This window comes from Lithobates pipiens, unplaced genomic scaffold (assembly GCF_037356315.1).
Source record: "Lithobates pipiens isolate NorthernLeopardFrog02 unplaced genomic scaffold, aLitPip1_a1.2 Scaffold_16, whole genome shotgun sequence".
Lineage (NCBI taxonomy): Eukaryota > Metazoa > Chordata > Amphibia > Anura > Ranidae > Lithobates > Lithobates pipiens.
In genome coordinates this window covers 373,337,064-373,359,072 of record NW_027507748.1, presented here as the reverse complement: position 1 = coordinate 373,359,072, position 22,009 = coordinate 373,337,064, and the positions used below count along the sequence as shown (strand labels likewise).

Sequence of the window (22,009 nt, the reverse complement as noted above, 5' to 3'; positions counted from 1 at the left end):
CCAGAACTGTAATTCTTAGTGACAAACATTCTTAGTGTTAAACAACAACTAGAATGCTGCATACTGAACATGGTATTAGTGTGGATTTACTTTTAAAGTACACATGGCAAAAATAGTTTTTCCCGAAGTTCAACTTTAAGGAAGTCATATATATATATTAGATCAGAGGTCCCCAACTTTTTTGGCACCAGGGTTTTGTGGAAGACACTTCTCCCACGGACCGGGGGATGGGGGCATGTAATATAGACTGCCACCAGATACAGTCACTTGCCACTCATTGATAAGGTTTTCATAGGAGTTTCTGTGCTAATCATCTGTATTTGCAGCCACTCCCCAGCGCTAGCTTCACCACCTCAGCTCCCTCTCAAATTCTGAAGCATTGAATTCTCATAAGGTGGCCGCAACCTAGATTCCTCGTATGCGCAGTTTGTGGTCAGGTTTGCGCTTCTATGAGACTCTAATTCCACCGCTGATCTGACAGGAGGCGGGTTCCTATGCATCCTATTCATAGTGCAATGCAGCCTATTGCTGCATGAAAATGCAGACATGCTGCATTTTATCGCAGTGCACAATACAGAATTGCATGGCAATGTACAGCAGCACAGCATATCTTGCTGCTGTACATTGCCATGAATAAAGTGTACGTTTTGTACCCTTCAAATAAAGTTTGTACAAAATAAAACAATGGAGCGGTGTGATGCTCTGAATCATGAACCATGCTTTTCTGACTGCAGCCAAGAACGGACAGCTGTTGGAGCAGTCCAACATCATTCGACCCACTTCAAACGAGCCCAGGTTGTCATAGACCTGTCACAACCTGTGATTGGGCAGTAAAAGTAGAAGCAGCGCAGTGAGGATCTCATCTCTCACCGTCACTCTGCTTTCTTCTCCTATTAGCAAATGTTCTATCAGAACATGAACAGATAGGCTTCATAAACTTTCTTCCTCACACACTTTGAGCCCTGTTGTACAAGAACCACAAGAAGCTGGTACCAGGTCAGATTCCAGTACTTACACTAAGGTTGTGGTGTGGTGGTGGAGTGAATTCTGGAAACGTGTGGTCCCAATGAAGCTGGCTTGCAATTTTAGCTGTAGCTAAGGGTGTCTACCAGACAAAGAAAGTGGAGGGAGATGGGAAAACCCTTATAGTGTAGTAAATCACTTCATTTGGTAAGTGGTGTGGTGTTTCACTCCAAAAAAAAAAATCATGATTCTCTCAAAAAAAAAATGGTTCCACAGTGGAAAGAACAGAAAGAAGGAAAACAAAAACAAAACTTATAGCTGTAATCAACCAAGGAATTGGATGCCATGCAACCTTCCAAGTGCACAGGTGGAAAAAACCTGTCTCCATGCAAGGAAGAAGTGGTCACTTTCTATGCCCCAGGTGTTTTTTCCCTTCTAGATCCTCTTTGATTCTCAGGAAGGTGCAAAAAGTTGGTTGTGTGCAAAAGAAGTCTGCAACAAAAAGACCTGTTGGTAGTGCAATCCGCAGAGGTGCCTGGAATAGGATGTGTAAAAATAGGTAGGAGTTGTCACCTTTACTGAACAAAAATTTCTTTATTTCCCCAAAGAAAATGTGTTTCATGACTCGCTTCACCACTTTCTCAGGTCAGGGTGAAAATAAAAATTTTCCTAGAAGGAAGATCTCAGAGATTGTGACAACAATGCTCTACTGCTCCTAAATTCAGAGCAGAGTTGCCACTATGTAGGCTGCTCCTTCAATTAAAAAATGTTGCTGGGGTAAAGTGCTGCCTTTGAAACCCTCCCAAAGAGACTTCTGGTGTCTGGGAAGGAGAACACATGATAATCAAATGAAGGAGGATTTGGCTCAGTCGGGGAGGTAAAGGAAGATTCATGTTTTCTTCAAGGCTTGTACATCACAAAGTAAGTGGTTTAGGAACTTGTTCAGTGTCATACAGAAGACCTTGGTTGTGCTTTAATTATGGCTGTGGTCTTTAAAAAGTAGCACAAAAGAATTCATGCAGTAAGTTTGTAGTAAAGTTGAACTTATCTAAAGGGTGGCTTGTGGCTTCTGGTGACTGAAGTGGATCATTGCAGTATTTTGTAATTAAAACTTTCCTACATGTCTTTTACAAAATATAAATTATCACTGTCACTATATTAGCCTTACAAACCATGTTGTTAGTAATCCTGTGTTCCACAAGCCCTAAGCCACTGAGCTATGCTACACAATAGAATTTTAATCACTGTTTAGTGGAATGATGTCCTTCCATCATCCAACACAGCAACATAATCTCCTCATATAATCCTCGGGCAATTAATTTCCCACACATGCTCTAATGGATGTAGGCGATTAATCTGCAGTTCTGTGCAGGAAATGCTCATTATAAATACAGAGTACACCAAGCAATTTTTTTATTTAGGTGATTAAATTCATAAGATTAATTGCATAAAATCACAGCACAACCTCACAAATGGAAATTGTTTTTATAGCCTGGGCCTGTTTTCAGGCTTATTTTTTAAACACATAATATGCTTGCATACTTAAATTTTTTTGTTTAATATTGTGCATTAAAGAGCAATTCCAGGCCTACAGAGGAGCAAATCCATGCACTGCCAATGCTACTCATCAAACAATGCAACTATGATATATTTAGAAAGCCTACTTTGTCTATCCAGATCTGAGTTCTCTCTAAAGGCTAACTCCATGTTTATTGTATCTTTTAAATAGTTAGTCAAGATGGCCCAAACAAACGATATACTTGATTAATATGTATGCTTGTATATTAACTGTATGTATGCTCAGCTACATGCTGTGTTCCAGCCGTTGGACAGAGCCTTCCCTTCCCATCCCACTTGTTTAATTTATAGTCAGACTTTCTCTGATTGGCTGAGGCAGAGAGGCGGATGATGTCATGATCTCTGACTCATTCATAGAATACATAGCTTTCCTTAAATTACTGAGCAGTGTTCAGCCCCACTATATGTTGTTTCAGGAGTGGGTGCGCTAGCAGGAAGGTGAAAAAAGTCCTGCTAGCCGCATCTTTGGAGCGGTGAAAAGAGGCGGTGTATTCACCGCTCCTAAACCGCTCCTACCCATTGAAATCAATGGGACAGTGCGGCTATACTGCTGCAGCAGCGCTTTTTTGGGCGGTTTCAACCCTTTTTGGGCCGCTAGCGGGGGTTAAAACTGCTAGCGGCCGCATACCTCTGCTAAAACGACGGAAAAGCGCCGCTAAAAATAGCTGCTGCACCGCACCAGTGTGAAAGGGGCCTTATAGCTGCCTTCACTTACCGTGAGCTGCCAAGAAAATAACCTCGTCCTTGAATTTACCAATACAATGTAAACATGTCCAGCAGATTTACCATTTAGTCAGCAAAAATACAAATGAAAGCAAATTCTACACATTTAAGTCACACTGCCTTCTCAGTGCCCCTTTGTGAAGTATGTAAGTAAGTATATAGTCTAACAGAGCTCCCATCTTGAGACATATAGTATAAAGCCATGAGTAATTGATTTCAGGTATGCCTGTAAGTAGCCAAGGTGCAGAGACCCACTAGAAACCCAGCACAGCATGGCAGCTGAAGACCACCTATTAATATGTGCAACAAATTCGGCAAGCAAAATAAAGACAGAACACCTGCAATCAATTCATAAACTAGCTTTTTTAAGTAAGGTGCACATGGACAGGTAATTTCACAGATAAAATTCCAAAAGCTTTATAGTGCCCTTTTTATTCAGCCTTGGAATTCCAGCATTTGGCCTCTTCAAAAATATATAAAGGCTGATACACACTGGCCGAATATCGGGCGGTATTGGCCTATTCAACAGAAAATGGCCGACATTTGGCCAGTGTGTACAGTAGCATGTCTGACTTCTGTTGAAGTCTATCAGCTCTGATCAGTCAATGGCTGGGAGTGTGTGTGTTTACCAGGCATAACTGTGTTGTGTAAAGCAGAAACCCTGCCACGCGAAGGCTCCATGCACATTGTATTGTGTTGCTTCTACAGAAGTTTTGTGTTCTGCCTGTAGAAGCAGCACAATATTATCCTATTGTCTATGCACATTAGGACGTTTACAGGCATATTTTGAGTTCAATGTTAAGAGGCAGGACAAAACCCCTTCTGGTTCGTGTTCCTGATTGGAGCTTACTGGCAGTAAAAACGTAAAACTCTCCTAAACTCGCCTAAAATTTGTACAAATAAATGCTTTATATGAGCGTTTTTTACTGCCAAGAGAACAGATGTTATTTTAAGCCCAGTGTGTATGGAGCCTTCAGATATTGTTGAAACATTTCTAGTTGACTATAGATCTGGAGACGAAGTTCTGTCATAGACGCACTGTTTTAAAGCGGAGGTCCACCCTAAAGTGGACCTTCCGCTCATTGGAACCCTCCCCCCCTCCGGCGCCACAATTGGCACCTTTCAGGGGGGAGGGGGGTGCAGGTACCTGTACAGTACAGGTATCTGCACCCACTTCCGGTGTAGATTCTGCAGAAGGTACGCCCCTTTCCGCAGAATCTACGCCCCTTTCCGAAAGTCCCCCGCTGCCTGCTGGGAAACACACGGATCCCAGAGACAGTGGGGACCATCCTTATTGCGCAGCGCGACTCGCGCATGCGCAGTAGGGAACCGGGAAATGAAGCCGAAAGGCTTCACTTCCTGATTCCCATACCCAAGATGGCGGCGGCAGCACCCGAGAGACGATCGAGAGATAGGTATCGGGTGCCGACATCGCGGGCACGCTGGGCGGGTAAGTGTCACTATTTTAAAAGTCAGCAGCTGCAGTATTTGTAGCTGCTGGCTTTTTAAAAAAAAAAAAACGGCGGACTCTCGCTTTAAATCTCCCTGCTTAGTCCTTCACCACCTTCTCCTGATTCCTGTTTATCAAATGTATGCTTCCCTACATATTTTACTCAAAGTTTTATTATTATTTATTATTATTATTATTATTATACACGATTTATATAGCGCCAACAGTTTACACAGCTCTTTACAATATATAGGGGGGACAACACAATTACAGTACAGTTCAATACAAAAGGTACAGGAGGGAAGTATTAAAAATATATTTGCCATCCAAACCATTCAGGCCTTTTTTACACTGGCAGCCCCTTCTCCCATTTGCCCATTGGAATTCTAACATTACAGCCTGACGGTGCTAAATGTTGCAGCACCATGGCTACATTTTTCACCTGGGATACAGAGTTTGACAGGTGGTACTGGCTATCAAACTAGCCCATTGAGATCAATGGAGCCACACCGCAATCACAAGCTAAACACCTGGGCTGAGATATATATATATATATATATATATATATATATATATATATATATATATATATATATATATATACACACGCACACGCACACGCACACACACACACACACACACTATATTGTCAAAAGTATTGGGATACCTGCCTTTAATGGCATCCCAGTCTTCGTCCATAGGGTTTAACATTCGTTTGGCCCACCCTCAGAAGCTATAACAGCTTCAAATCTTCTGGGCAGGCATGTTTAGGTTTAGGCGTGTGTCTATGGAAATGTTTAACCATTCTTCCAGAAGTGCATTTGTGAGGTCAGGCACTGATGTGGAGGAGAAGGCCTGGCTTGCAGGCTCCGCTCTGATTCATCCCAAAGATGTTTTTCCGGGTTGAGGTCTGGACTTTGTGCAAGCCAGTCAAGTTTCTTTACCCCAAACTTGCTCACCCATGTCTTTATGGACCTTGATTTGTGCACTGGTGTGCAGTCATGTTGGAACAGGAAGTGGCCAGCCCCAAAAGTTGGGAGCATGAAATTATCCAAAATGTGTTGGTATGCTGATGCCTTAAGAGCTCCCTTCACTGGAACTAAGAGGCAAAGTCCAACCCCTGAAAAACAACCCCACACCATAATCCCCCTTCTACCAAATTATATGGGCCAGTGCACAAAGCAAGGTCCATAAAGACATGGATGAGTGAATTTGAGGTGGAGGAACTTGACTGGCCTGTGTCACAGTTCATGTGTGTGTAAAGGCAGCCTCCCAGTACTTTTGACAGTATAGTGTAGGTATTGGTAAACACCACTTATGCTTTCCTGATGTTCTACTACGGTACTAATAATGTATACAATCTAGTAAGCTTTATGAGTTTGTTTAAAGGAGCAGTATAGCCAAATCAATTTTGCCTATGCTTCTCCTATGGATCACAGCAGTGCAGTTCGTTCTGCACTCCTGTGACCTGTTTTCATCTGACTAAAGCCCGTTGTCAGCTTTTGTCAGTCAGCCAGTCCAGGGTCGGGAAAGATTCCAACTTTACAGTTGAGATACACCCAGATGTCTGGACCAGTAGCTGGCTCAACCTCTTAGCATGGTGCTGAGAGCCTGAGCCAGCCCCAAATGACCCCTCCACAGCCAAGCACTCCTGTGAGCACTGGAGAAGTAGAGCAGAGAGCCAGTGACTGACGGTCACGGCTCTCTGCTCAGAGCGGAGGAGAACTGAGCAATCAGTGGTGTTTGTTCACTCAGGGTTGGGCCAGCGGGGGAAAGCTGCAGATGGGATCGGTGCTGCAGCCATCTAGGTGAGTATGATCCTTTTTGTGTTTTTTCTGTATTTTCAAACCTCTCTTTCAAAATACTTTCAATATTTTATCACATGCTTTTTCTCATGGAAACAACATGCAGAGAAATCACACTGACATTAAAATTAATATGGTTTTTCTCTACTGAAATTGGTATTTCATCTCCATGGTATGACTCCTTTTTCTGCTCTCTTTAATTGAATAAACACCTCATGCCAGAGTTATCACCCTGTAAAAGCTATTTGTAATTAAGGATCCATATCTTGTGCAATGATTTTTGGGAATTAAATTAAAAAATTCCATAAAAATTTAAAATAATATGTGCATGCATATTATGGGCAGATGTGTCCATGGTTTCCCAGTATAAACTTAAGCAAATGTCACAAGGTAGTAAAAAATACTGCATATGCCATGCCTAAAGCTGAACTCCAGAAATAGTCACTTTTATGCTGGTTTACTATAGGTTAAGTCCAACGAGGTGAATGCCATTTACAATTTATGTTTTAACTAAGCACTGAGGAAGCACAGTTTTGGCTTTACTTCCATTGCCGCTCTGAACTCCTGAACTTTCTGGTCTCAGCTTCAGTAGCTGCCTTCCTCATCCCTCCTCCTGCCCAATTACAGAGCGCGTTGTATTGTGAGAACCCATTTACAAACTTTAAAGCCTTCTGTGAATGGACAACTTGGGGGAGGGTTGGAAAGATCTCCTGCTTTGTGAGCAAGCAGGCTCGCTCCTGTCATTGCTCCAGGTGATGTCCCAGCACTCAGTAAAACTGTCAGTCCACAAGGTGGGATGTACTTTGTTGGACTTAACTACCGGTAATAGCCAGCAGATTTTAGAAAGTTTCTCAATTCCTGGAGTTCAGCTTTAAATAAATAGATGCATGTTTTAGAACTAGCGTTTCACACTTACTTTATAGCTGAACTAAAACCTTCTAGCAAATGCTGTTTTTTTTTACCATTCATTGGTTTCCAATTCTCTGAAAAACAATGCTCCTGCCAAGTTGTCCGACAGCTGTTGGGTAATATAGGCAGTCATCTAGGTAGAGGGATACAGGTAGGGCTGTGTCACTAATTGACTTGGCCACCCCAGATGGCACTCATGTAGTCACAGTGGGGGGGCGGTGCAGATGCCAGAGTGTCCATACCAGAGTGTGAGCATCTGCCCCAGGCATGGCCCTAGATACAGGAAAGCATTCTCCACTGTCTTGTAATTCACAGGGACACATCTACCCATAAAGAAAACACACATTCCCATGTGCCCTGCATGGACTGCCAGTATAAAAACCTCAGATGATTTTAAATACTGTACCTTAGAATTCACTGGTAATAAACACATTTCTATAGCAGGGTATCCGCTTTACATGAATTGGCTTTAATATGAAATAGCACTGTGGGAAATAATCGTTTAAATAGAACAAGTACGCAGTCCAGTTTTGTTTTTGCTCTGGCTTCACTGGTAGCATGCTGGTTCCAGGTCAGTAATAATGGCCTCCATATATCTCTCTGTGCATGTTTCTTTCAGCTAAATTGGTAATGTTTACTTTTATTTATTTTAGTACTTTTTATTCACAGTGGCCCAGATTTAACATCTGACAAATGACAGCTGTACCCCAAAACAGTAGTCATCTATTTTTTTTTTCCATGTCACGGTTTTAGGCTGATCTGTTCTTTGTAAAAGTATTGTATACATACAGATATCAAGTTATTATCAGTTGACTGAGACTGTCATATTGACAAAGTTTTCCAAAGATTAAATTGCATTAAGCTGTTTATTTGCTTTGGTATGATTTCTTGCTTTATTTCTGCTGTTTGTCAAGCAGAAATGTGACTTTGATTTTCTAACATATTGGTCAACAAGAGAAAATATGTTTTCTCATTTATGTTGTATTTCCGAAGTCTGTTTGTAAAGTACTATAAACATGTAACTCAAGAGCATGAAATTTGGTAATGAGAGCAAAGTGGGCAGAGAAACTCCATGTTGTTTTTCATGTGGATTTTTCGGTTTTCATCTAAACAAAATCTCAGAGATTCAAAGTAAGTGTATGGAAAGTTAAAGTCTGTATAAGTGTATTTTAACGCGGTTCAGCTAATACAGTTTAAGCCAACAGTGTCTACTTTCATCTGTCAGTGTTCCTGCCTAATAATAAACATTCATTTCAATACCCATGTGTGATTGCTGCATACAATTGTAGCGTGTGTTCCACTAGATGTGCTCGATTTTAGTGCAGGTATCCTTATGCCCCACTCAAGCCTAAAACATTTTGGTTTCGATAGCACAGGAAAAGTATAGAATCACACCAACAGGGACACAGACAAAAAAAAGGCACATTTTTAGTGGAGCAATGGGTTAGAATGCCTGACAATGGGGAGAATGAACAAGAGTGGCTCGGGTATAAAGCCTGTGTCTAAATTTAGAAAACAAGGCAGATCATGCTCCTAAATAAGTGGGGAGCATGCCCCTTTGTTAATTGGAAGAGGTCTGTGACGTTTTCTATGCTGTGTCTGCACCAGACATGACATACAGTGCAGAACAGCTGGAGCTGCTTGCTCCTGCTCCCTCTGTCTGCCCCGTTGCTCAGCTGAAACCGCGAGGTAGGAGGAAGGATGTTAGCCCTTTGTTTGCTGGAGGTAACAACTGAGCATATAGGCAGGGAAGGGAGCTGTCCCTACCTATATGCAGGCTCTGTCCTTTGTAGTGTCTTCACTGTATAGAGAGAGGCATGTGAGCTGTGTGCTAGGTAACCCACACTTCACATCCTTACCACCAGGTCCAGTCTGGCTGAGATTTACAGCAGTTTTCTATAGTGAAACCTGATGCAAAGCCCTTTGGATAGGCATGGAACTTGCGTCATATTTTATTCTACACTGAAATAGAAACTGGCGTGGGTGGCACTGGTAGAAAAACATCTGACATGAGTGTCATACCTAATTAAGAAAGGGATTACAGCAATTTTCATTAAAGAAAACTGCAGCTAAGCAAACCCCACCAGATTGGACATACAGGATGTGAACTGCCTGAAACAGTTCTATCTGCTTTGTTAATATGGAAATCCGTGTCAGCCCGGTTCACACTTGTGCGATGCGAGAACCCTGCGAATCAACTGCGGGTTCCCGCATCGCACCTGACACGCACAGCAGTTTGCACTGCCATATGCGAACTGCTGAGGAGTGTCATTATATGTTAATGACACCCCCATTTCAGCTTGCATAATGCACTGCGAACTGACAGTTCGGACAGGAATAGGATCGCATATGTGTGAACACACATGCGATACGATTCTGGTCCGAACAGAAAAAAGGATCCTGTATGTGTTTGGACCGAATGTGGTGCGATATCAGCCATAATAACTGTGTGGCTGATATCGCACCGCACAGACATCGCATGTAATGTGAACAGCAGTGCGCTGCGAATTACATGCGATGTCTGGCATCGCACAAGTGTGAACCGGCCCTTACAGCCTGAACCCAGCACTGTGTACTTTATGTAGCTGAAAGTACCTGCAGTTTGCATTTACTTAGAGACACTGCAGCACTTAGTAAAGGAAATAGTTTGTTTGGACCAAGCTGGTCCAAACTGAACTATAAAAGTGACAGGTAGCATAGAAGTTAGCTTTAACCACTGCTTTGTTTATGGTGAATTGAATTCCACTTTGCACAGCTTTAGGGCAGGGCATTGCAAGGCCTTGTCACCCAGGCCCTGGCTATACTTGGGAGAAATAAGTGTAATCACCCCAAGTATGGTCTTCTAGACCTGTGGTCTCCAAACTGTCAGATGCATCCAGATGCGGCCCTTTTCTCGCATTTATCGGGCCTTGGGGTACTTTTCTCCCACTGATGCAAGATACCATTCCCCCACCTGAATAAAACCTTAATACATAACATGGACCATAATCATAAGAAATAAAGCAAGTGAAGAAAGATAATAAAACAGTAGGTGGATGAAAAAACAACACATCTAACATACAGCACCACCTAATGATAACACTCTATGTGCTAAACTCAAAAAATAAAGTGAAACTGTGACCAAAAGTTCATTGGGTAAAGAACTCTTCTGTGAATCTGGTGTTTTTCACCAATCACCTCCAGTGCCCCTTCCCCATCCAAACCATGCGCTCACCTCATATACAGACCCTCCACAGGTCACTGTAAGCCTTCCCCTTTATGAGGGTATATATTTCAATGGTTGTCAGCTGGAATCCTATTCCAGGGACACTCATTGCAATGTGCAGTAATCCTCATATATAAGGTGCTCATAAAATCAGAGAACTAATATAGTGCTGAATTGTTTAAAAGCCAATACTTTAATAAAAACTTTAAAAACTAAACTCACATTTTAGGGGGCCCACACACCCTGATTGTGTCTAGTGTAATGCCTATATGCACCCTAAAAATGCCTCTGAAAGGAATTCTGAAGAATCAGGTTTGTTCTATTCAGTTTAATTTGAAAGCACAGTGACTTGGCTTGGGATCTGAGCTTTCCTTACCTGGATTTCATGCTGCCCCTTTAATTATTTGATCATGAAACACATATGCAGACACGGATTCCTGACTTTTCCTGAAACTATTTTAGCCAATGGGTTACCTTAACAGCCAGACAACTAGCATTTTCAAAAGAATGTCAGCAGTGGTAGCCCTTTTTTCATGGCAAGTTTACTTTAATTTAGGAATTTCTTCACACAGTATAATTCCATATTATGTCATGATCAATTCATCTGATTAAAACTTGCCTATTTTTTTTATACAGCCTGGTACACACTACGTTTTTTTTTTTTCGTACAACCCCAAGGGTTGCACAAAAAAGACTGACCGCTCTGGTAGGGAGCCGCTGTACTAACCATGCAAGGCTAGTACAGCAATCTCCTCCGCTGAGCTGTTGTGTTCTGACAGGGGGACCCCCCCTCACCCAACCAGAACACTCAGATCAGCGCTCTCTGCCATTGGCTGAGAGCTCTGATCTGAAGTTGTCGACTGCTGGTTTCCCAGCATGCTTGTCCAACAGAAGCCGGCCAGACCGATATACACACGGGCAGAATGTCGGCCGGTATTTTTTATACTGGCAAATGTCTCCCGACATCCTGCCCATGTGTATGGGGATTTACTGTGATCTACGAGATGTTAACCTCACTGTAATCACATGGGATGTCTGTAAATAAAATAGTGCCTATTGTTTTATAGTTACATTTCTTTACCCTTCTTTGTATACCTTTTATTGATTGTTTACAATGCCTTGTCATCCTTTTCCATGTGTTTCTCAAGAAAATAAACATAAAGTTTACAAGACTATAGATTCCTTTTCACGCATAAGCTTATGGATGTATGATGCTGGCAGATGGTGCTGGAATTATTTTTTTATTATCTGTAGGTAGAAAACACTTTTAGATGAAATTGAGCAAGGCCCTGCAATTCTTACTAGTAGGTATTACTGTACAATTTTTTTATACATATGAAGCCAATTGTTATAGAGGAACTGCAGTCTGCTCACATATTTTGTAATAAAACCATCTTTGACATTCTCAAGCTTTCCTCCAACCACTTTGCATATTATTTTATATATACTATGAGTCTGTACTTGCCAAATATGCTGCAGAAATCTCCCTCTCCACTAAGACCCCTTTCACACTGAGGCGTTTTTCAGGTGCTAAAAATAGCACCTGTAAAACGCCTCCCCTGCAGCCCCAGTGTGAGAGCTCGGGTGCTTTCACACTGGAACGGAACTTGCAGGACATTAGAAAAAATCCTGCAAGCAGCATCTTTTGGGCAGTGTGGGAGCCCCATTGGAATCAAGCGCTATTATAAAGCGAGCGGTTTTAACCCTTCATTCAGCTGCTAGTGGGGTTAAATGTGCCCCACTTGCATCTGAAAAGCGCTGCTAATTGTGAAAGTAGCCTGGCTGCATCCATTTTAACTGTGGACAGCTGAAGCTGCTGCCTGTTCACTTCCTGGATTTACACACACACACACACAGAGGAACACCTCCAGCTCTGCAGCTCTCATTGGTCCTCTTAGGACTCACCCCCCTCCCCTCCTGACAAACTCTCACAAGAGTGAGAGAGAGAGCTTTGTATGATGTCATAAGCCTAGGCTAATGAGCAGACAGAAAGGAAATGGGATGTATAAGGTATTTACTGGCAGAAAAATAAATAAATTTACTATACCAAAATTAAAACAAGGACATAAGATTTAATAGATGGAAAGTTGAAAAAAACTACTGAAGGTCCTCTTTAACTAGTAAGGACATTTTGCATAGGTAGGAGAGAGGAGGCAGAATTTTTAGGAATAATTCTAATTACCCTTGTCTTTCATGTTAAGTGGGCAAGGGAAGTAACATTGAAAACCCAGCTTATTTGTACTACCGGACAGTGCAGCACTCCAGAACCCTTTTTTTATATGCTGGAATGTGTTAGGGCTCATGCACAGGGTTGTACTGAGGCATATAACACAAAATATGGTAATATTGCGGCACCCGGGAGAAAAAGTTGTTGCATATAGTTGACTGTTCAAATGAACTATATACGGCTGTACATGGGGACAGTCGTACCTTTTAATTCATTTGCATAGGTAGCCTTACCCAACGTCTGTTGGCTTGGGTGCCATAATACGATCATATTTAAAATTTTGCAGTCCAATATTCCCATGTTCACGAGTCCTTACTAACAGTTAGCAAAAATATGTCTGGGTGGATATGTTCCACTCCTGGGTGCCCTGCTGCCCTACATCAGCCTGTTTTGTTTATGTAGGAAACCAACCCTGCTTGTCAGTCTAATAACAAGCAGGTATACACATTATTAATTTTTCTCAGTCCGAGACTGCAGCATTTTTCACCTTATTTTTCAGTACTTCAGTACTGTATGAGCCGTCTTTAGCGATGCATTTCATTGGCACTTTTTGGAGCTGTTCTGTTGGAGTACAAGCGACAGGTCACATTTTCCATTATTACCTCGAGCTGTATTAACATTATGACTTTGCAGCAAGTAGGAAATGACAAAGGAAATGGAGACAGAGGGGTTGATTCATCAAGCTCCATATCATGGGAGTTACTACCGGAACAGTCACATTAACTGAACTTGATCAATTTTCCCCAGGAGAATAATAAAACCATGAGGACAGCATTTTCTTCTATATTGAGCGAGCATCCAAGATCTAAATTTGTAAATGTGATAACTGCCAAACTTTTCCGTTGCACAAAACAGGAAATGTAAACCTTACACAAAATGTAAGAACACCTAATGTGAAAATACATAAATATAAATTACTTTAGAAATTATGCCTCTTCCTTAACAATTATTCATCCTGCATGGCAGAAGGAAATGTTCAAGATATAAAAGACTTTTACATACTTCATCATAGTCACATGGATGAAGAGGCATGTCTCATATTTAACAACACGCACCAACTGAGTTTGTGGGAAAAAAAAATTTGTGTTCTAGATGTAAACTACAGTTGGTGGTACAAGATACAGTTTTCTTTAAAGAGTAACTCCACTTTCGTGGGGGAAAATAAAGAAAAAATATAGCACATATAATTGTTACACTAATCATATTGTAATTGAATGTTATTAAAAATTACCATCCTTTGCAATCTGCTGCCACTGTAGATTTCTGAGAATGCATTACAATATGGCTAGACAGAGTGTGTACTGACCACTCCCCAGAAACATAATTTCCTGCTTGTGGGATTGGCTCACCAATTTTCACAAAAGTCTGCCTTTTAATAGATACTTTTAATAGGAACACTTCTGATGCCACGTACACACGACCAGACTTTCTGGCAGACTAGGTCCGCCTGTCTTCCCGATGGACTTTTCAGCGGAGTTCCGACGGATTTCCGAACCAACGGACTTGGGCACACACGGACGGACTAAGTCTGTTCGTTTTGAACGTGATGACGTAAGATGGGACTAAAAAAGGAAGTTCAATAGCCAGTAGGCAATAGCTTCCCTTGTGTCGTGTTTGGTCCGTCGGACCAGCATACAGACAAACGGTTTTCCCGATAGGAATTGAGTCCATCGGTGTCAGAAACCATGAATCAGACCGAGACAGAAGTACAATGAAATCACACTTGCTAATGAAATAAAAATAAAAAGGTAAATAGAAAAAGCGTAGTCAAAGCATAGCCAGAGTCCAGTAATCGGATCGAGTAGTCAGCCAGGCCAGAGTTCAATAACCAGATCGGGTAATCAGCCAGGCCAGAAGTCAGGGATCCAAGTAGAGCAACAGCAAGCAGGATAAGGAGCCAGAAGGGATGTCAGCAAGCCAGTCTTTAAAAAGAACCGCAGGAGATGGTTTCTTGTGACGTGACCAAGGCGAAGGCAGAGGTGAAGTGAGCTGGACAGCTTTAAGTAGGCAGGTCAGACGAGCATGATCAGGAACAGCTGGTAACTGTGGAGAGAGATGAGAGCTGGCAATTAGCCGACAGCTGAGCAGCCAGCCCAGAGAAGGAAGGCCTAAGCCAGCCTTGACAATCGGACAGATTTGAAACATGTTCTATTTCTAGATCCATCTGATTTTTTATTTTTTTTTATGAAAAATGCTCGGATTAACCCACACACGATCGGATTGTCCAACGGACTGATTCTGTCGGACCTAGTCTGCCTTAAAGACCGGTCGTGTGTACGCAGCATAATGGGGTGCAGGCCCAGCAGATTTCCTCATTAGTGCCCTGCAGCTGCACACTTGACAGTTAATTATGAAACCACTCCCATTAGACCCACTTAGTCAGCACAGAGGCACAGACAAACACACAGTGATTTCTTCAGAATAACAAAAGGTAATAATCTGCAACAAAGGTTGTTTTATAATCCTTGCAATGTACATAGATCACACAGAGGGAAATATTTTTTTTCTCAACAAAAGTGGAGTTGCGCTTTAAAGCGGTTCTGCACTGACTTTTTTTTTTAATATTTAAAAATCATGTCTTGCTAACATTATACTCACTTGTAGTGATGATGCCCGTTATCCAGGTCAGTTTTTAGATATAATCGATAGTTTATAAAATCATTCCCGGCAGATGTCATCTTGCTTGTGGGCATTTGAAGCCCACAAGCAATCACTTCCTCCTTTCATCGATTTGGAGGAACCAGCATTCCTTGCTGGTTCCTGCGCATGCTCAGTGGCTACAACTCCAAGCGGCGTAATCATCGGACCTCCGCACTGACTCCTTGGAAGAATTACACAAGATCCCAGGAGACAGTGCAGCGATCACTGGATATGATGCGGATACCCACATAAACACATCCCACAGCCGCAAGGACTGATAAATAACATTTAAAACCAGAACAGGTACGATTTAAAAAAATAAATAAATTAAACGTCCATTGTGAACTCTTTACTCTGTTGAAACGATTGAGCCAAACTTAGCAAAATGTGTGCAGAACCGCTTTAAATTTGACAACATCTAGTATGAGGGTCTACTTAAAGTGTATGCAAACACAATAAAGTAGATAAAATAAACCACAGGGGGAGACTGTGGACTGTCTTTTACTGGGAGGAAAAATAGGTTTTTAAAAACCACAGTGTAAATAAATTGTCATGCACAAAAAAACAATAGCATATAAAAACCAAAGATCGGACAAAAGTGACTAAAGGAGTCTGGGGGGAAGTGTACCCACCAAAAATAAAATGAGTGGGTAATCAGAAAGATCAGTGTGTAGTGTACATAATAAGGAATAAAAACAGTCCTCTGGAAATTAAACACTGGGGGTGCTGCTGCTGATAGGCTGCATGGGGGAAAGCTGCAATCTGTGTGGAACTAGACAAAACAAAAAAGAGCGTGCACATCACTCTTTTTCAGTGCAGTACCATGAAAAAGATTTAATAATGAAAACCAATTAAATATTACACTCCCAAATAATGAGTGGGGGTGCGGTGGGAATCCAGATACTGCAGCTGATGTAGAGTCTGTGCTAGGGAGAAGCGATTGATGCTGCTGGAGATACCGATGCTGCCGGAAGAGATGACAGGAGCTGCCGGGATCCAGTAACCATCCAGAAAAAACACCTGTAGTACACCGCAATGCACCCCTGGTAACAGGGATGCATTTCAAAGCAATTCTTTATCAACCTGTCAACTTTCTAACTACCTTCTATAAATAAAACCAACCCAGTGGGGGGGGGGGGGGGGGGTTAACCTCGCACCTGCGATGAGCACAGGGGAAGAAAAAGGCTTGCAGATGCCATTAAAGTGCATGAAGGTAAAAAGCCTTCTGTGTGCAGCAGCCCCCCCAATACTTACCTGAGCCCCCTCTCGATTCAGTGATGTCCATGAGAGCCTTGCCTCTCTATGGGGACTCACGCTCCTGTTTGGCTTTTGGGGGCTGCGGGAGCCATTGGCTCCTGCTACTGTCAATCCCAGGCAGTGAGCCGAACAGGAGACGGAGGGGATGGGGTTGAGCTGCGGCTCCATGTGGGAATAGATACACAAAGCTGTGTCTTGGGAGTATTCCTGATTGAGTGCCCCCAGAGCAAGCTGCTTGTTCTGGGGGCACCCGGCAGGAGGGAGGGGCCAGGAGCGCCGGAGTAGGACCCAAGAAGAGGAGGCTCTGGACTGTTCTGTGCAAAACCACTGCACAGAGCAGGTAAGTATCACATGTTTGTTATTATATTTCTTTTTTTAAACAAGACTTTAATTCCGCTTTAATTCCAGGAGGGGCATAAAAAATTGTGTATATATGTAATTCAATGAAAACAAATGCACATTTATGTAAACAAGATATATCACAATAAAAACTGTAAAAGTACGATAACAGTAGTCCGCAACCAACAATTGAATGTTTTAAATACATATCATATTTAGATGACAGATAAGCACTGGGCAATTACATCTTTTTCCACCCCTCTCCCTGAATATTGTGGGGGTGGGGAGTTAGATAATTGCAACATTGTTTCTTTCCAAGGGGAGTAAACACTAACCCGATGGCAGATGTTCGAGTAACACCCATGTAAAATGGGTAAATACAAAATGAAAATTAGATGTATTAAAAAGAAATATTTGCCTGTGTGGGTTTCCTCCTGGTACTCCGGTTTCCTCTAACACGCCAAAGACATGCTGGCAGGTTAATTGGCTCCTGTCTAAATTGGCCCTAGTATATGTATGAATGTGAGTTAGGGACCTTGGTCTGTAAACTCCTTGAGGGCAGAGACTGATGTGAATGTACAATATACTGTGTATATAAAGTGCTGCATAAATTGACAGCGCTATATAAGTACCTGCAATTAAAAATAAAATAGGTGCTAAAATGTTTACAAATATAACAGTAATATTTAAAGAGGAAGTAAACCCTGATTAGTTTACTTCCTCTTTCATTCCCTGCAAAGGTAAAGCATAATGGACTACTATGCATCGCATAGTAGTCCATTGTGTCACTTACCTGACACAGGAGCCAGCGATGTCACCGCTGTCCCCTGTAGTCCGGCGCGTCCATCTTCTCGGTGGGTCTCGCCGCTCCACATCTGTCATTCGGCAAAGCCGCGATGACGTCACTCCCGCGCATGCGCATGGGAGCCACCACACGCAGAATATTCGCAGTCGACGGTGCCGCTCTGAGTGCGCCTGCGCGCCTCTGTCTACGGCGCAGGCGCCGTAGACAGCGGTGCCTGTCTTTCGGCAAATATTTCCTAAACCGTGTAGGTTTAGGAGATATTTCTTGGACCTACAGGTAAGCCTTAATCTAGGCTTACCTGTAGGTCAAAGTGTGTTGTAAGGGTTTAAATTGTAAATTGTAATCCAAATGCATTTCATGGTTGCTTAACTGAACCATTTAAATCCGTCATGTCAAACTTGTGTTATATGTGATGCATGTGGACCTTTTGCACCTTTTCTCTAGCCCCTGGTGGTTTAGAGATTTAAAAAAACAAACATTAAGTTATACCTCCATATATAATTTTGCAGCTAAATACTTCATCAAATGTTTCTTTTTCTGGTTTTGAATTTTTTAAGTTGCAATCTTACTATAATGTTAAAGTAGTATTAAAACCAAAAGCAAAAATGTATTATATTGCAGCTTACCAATTCTTAGAGGTCATGGCTGCATTCGATTTCTTTTTAGACTTTTATTCCTTTATTTTTATTCAGTGATCCTGCCAGTATGTTGTTTTCAACAGAACAAGCTCTCCTACAAATGTTGCAGTGAGGAGACAAACCATTTATCACTGACAGGGGTGCTTACAATGATCAACTATTATTTGTTCATGTAAAACATTTACCCCCCCCCCCCCCCCCAAAAAAAACTGTTGCTCTAATTGCTTGTGTTTGTGCTTGCAGGGTAAGCAGTAGATTGGCTTAAATGTAATAGTGTATCTAACGTAAATCCCTTTGCTCCTTCATCCCAGAGTGAGGAGCACAGGAGATGTATTACTAACCAAATCACCAGGTAAAGACAGAGGGTAAAAAAGCCTTAAAAAATAAAACTAATGCTGCTACCACATCTACTGGTTGGTAAGCTGTCCTATATAAAATTTTTTGGTTTTTGGTTTATACCACTTTAACCGCTTCAGCCCCGGAATATTTTACCCCCTTCGTGACCAGAGCACCTTTTGCGATTCGGCACTGCGCCACTTTAACTGACAATTGCGCATGTCGTGCGACATTGCACCCAAACAAAATTGACGTCCTTCCCCCCCCCCCCCCAAATAGAGCTTTCTTTTTGTTGTATTTGATCACCTCTGTGGTTTTTATTTGTTGCGCTATAAACAAAAAAAGCGTCAATTTTGAAAAACGCTCATTATATTTTACGTTTTGCTATAATATCCCCCAAAAATATATTAACATTTTTTTTTCCTCAATTTAGGCCCATATGTATTCTTCTACATATTTTTGTTAAAAAAAAATATCACAATAAGCCTATATTGGTTTGTGCAAAAGTTATAGCATCTATAAAATAAGGGATAGATTTATAGAATTTTTATTGTTATTATTTTTTTTACTTGTAACGGCGGCGAGCTGCGATTTTTATCGTGACTGCAACATTATGGAGGACACATCGGACAATTTTGACACATTTTTGGACCATTGGCATTAATATAGCGATCAGTGTTATAAAAATGCATTGATTACTGTAAAAATGCCACTGGCAGTGTAGGGGTTAACACTAGGGGGCAGTCAAGGGGTTAATTGTGTTCCCTAATGTGTATTCTAACTGAAGGGGGGAGGGGACTGACTAGGGGAGATGACAGATCGCTGTTCATCCCAGTTCTCGCCATGTTACGAGCTATCGTGGGAGCCCGGCAGTCATTGAGACCACTGGGCACTCTCATCGGCTCCGGGGGCGAGCTGCATGCGCCCTTAGTGGCCACCAGAGGGAGCAACATAACTGTGATTCGCGCATGCGAGTCACGTTGCTGCAGTACAACTGCGGCAGCTGGTCAGCAAGTGGTTAAGTTACAAAGTAGTATGATATTTTTCAGGAATTAGGTAGGTGCAGTCCTCAGTATACATAATTCCATCTGTGGTGGCATAATGCCTACTGCATTATGACACAGTAGGCATAATGCAACTATCTTGAAGATTGTGTTCTCTGAATTCAGCCCTCTATTTCATCTGAGTTTGGCTAATACATAGTTATAATGTACAAGATTAGCATACACTTCAGTTTGTATGTAGTACAATATTGTCTGTTGCCACAGTAGCAGCTAGGATTATATATATGTATGCTACCAATATGGGAGGCTCTCCTCCTCCCATGTTCGTCTCCAGGATTTCTCCAGAGCCTCTCCCATCTTCTGGAACTCGCTACCTCCACTGGTCTGGCTATCCCCCTACTCTTGCTACCTTCAGGCGATCCCTGAAAACTCATCTCGTCAGGAAAGAGGATCGGGAAATCACGTCTCCAGTCACGTCTCCAACTAATCGCCTACCACTTCCATCAGCTCATTCCTCACAGTTACAACCTTTTGCCCCACCCTATTAGATTGTAAACTCTTCTGAGCAGGGCCCTCTTAATCCTCTTGTATTTTATTGAATTGTAACTGTATCGTCTCCTTTTATATTGTAAAGCGCTGTGTAAACTGTTGACGCTATATAAATCCTGTATAATAATAATAATAATAATACTATGCAGACCTTTATTTGTTATTTAAAGATATTGAATGGTTTTATACATATGGAAAGTAATGGTTGTTTCTAACACCTGCACTTTTTACTTACAGGGTACTGGTCGTAGTTCTACAAGAGAAGATTGCTGCTTTTGACAGCTGTACATTCACAAAGAAGTTCTTTGTAACAAGTAAGCATACTGAATTTGTAGAATAAACATTTAAAATGATAGCAGCACAGTATCTGAAAAATGTTTTCAGAGCCATTGTGTAATGATTTAGTTTGTTTGCATTGATTATGTTCATTACTAAAATAAGAAAAACAAACATTGTTTTAGTCAGGTGAATACGAAGCATTATATATAAATATTTAAAATTATATACAGTTCGCAAATTAAGTTCCATTCTGCATTTCTTATAACTTGCCAGACTACTCCATATGACTTTCCTAAAAAAGCCTGTTTACAGAGCTCAGTAGCTCATACTCAATTACATGTATAGCTCAGTATGTCAGTGGAGTGACTAATCTTCCCCCTTGTTGTTCAGTACAGATTTTAAATTAGAGAGAAACAGTCTAAAATGAAACTGCTTCTGCTATGCTTCTTTTATGGTTTATTTTTTGGAAGTGTACCATGACCTTTAGGGCTACAAAACACATTTAAGTCCTGTACATACAGGCAAGTATGCCCTTTAAATACAGGAAACAGTATGTAAAAGAACAATGTACACCAGGCTTTTAAAAAATTTTGCAAGCAGTTTTATTGAAACGTTAAAAGTGCACTTGAGTTTCAGTATTGGGAAGTTAAGCTAGGCTCTTAATGAAAGTGCTGACAGTAGGGCCAGATTTAGACCCGGCTCACTTCAGGTTCTGGGGGCTCCCCATACACAGAGTCGGTTTACATTCTCAATGACAGTCACACATTTTTAAAATTGTGACAGTGCGAGGCTCTGTCACTGTGGAAATGGTCAGGAAAAGGATACAGGGTTTGCATGGTTGCTGAGTGCTGGACTACGAAATGCTAACTCTGAGTTGTGGAAACTGCTTTTCCAAATTTCTCTGGATTTTGATGTTTCCGGATGGAACGCTATAGTTTGCAGATCTCATAGTACATTGGGAGGGAAGAAATCTCCAACTCAGTGTTTTCATTTTGTGGAAGACCAGCAGGGGGTGTGCCCATGTGCACAGAGTTTTTATAATGATGATCTAGTGAGAGTTGCAGGTAGAGTAGGAGTGGGAGTTGGAGTTGCAGTGGCTGCTGTGTGGAGACAGACCCCTCTCAGCAGAGCTGGTGGTGCCTTTCAGAGACTGCATCCCTTGTGTGGGAGACTTCTTGCCAAAAGACTGAGAAGCGTCTAGGAGTGTGTCTGGGAAGCCGAGAACACTGAGGTGGTTAGCATGTCCAGGAGGGCTGGAGAAAGTCTGGAGGAAGTCTGGAGGCCTTTGAGAGAGTGAGTAAA

At 41.8% G+C, this 22,009-nt stretch overlaps 1 protein-coding gene across 5 annotated transcripts in view; it reads left to right on the top strand.

Annotated features, from left to right (window-relative positions):
* Window positions 1–22,009, top strand: part of BCAS3 (BCAS3 microtubule associated cell migration factor) — a 1,583,483-nt gene that overhangs the window by 190,071 nt on the left and 1,371,403 nt on the right. For all 5 annotated transcript variants that reach the window (XM_077482133.1, XM_077482136.1, XM_077482134.1 and 2 more), the window contains exon 10: window positions 20,666–20,742. In XM_077482133.1, the coding sequence (XP_077338259.1) occupies window positions 20,666–20,742 (77 nt within the window). The remainder of the gene's footprint in view (window positions 1–20,665; window positions 20,743–22,009) is intronic.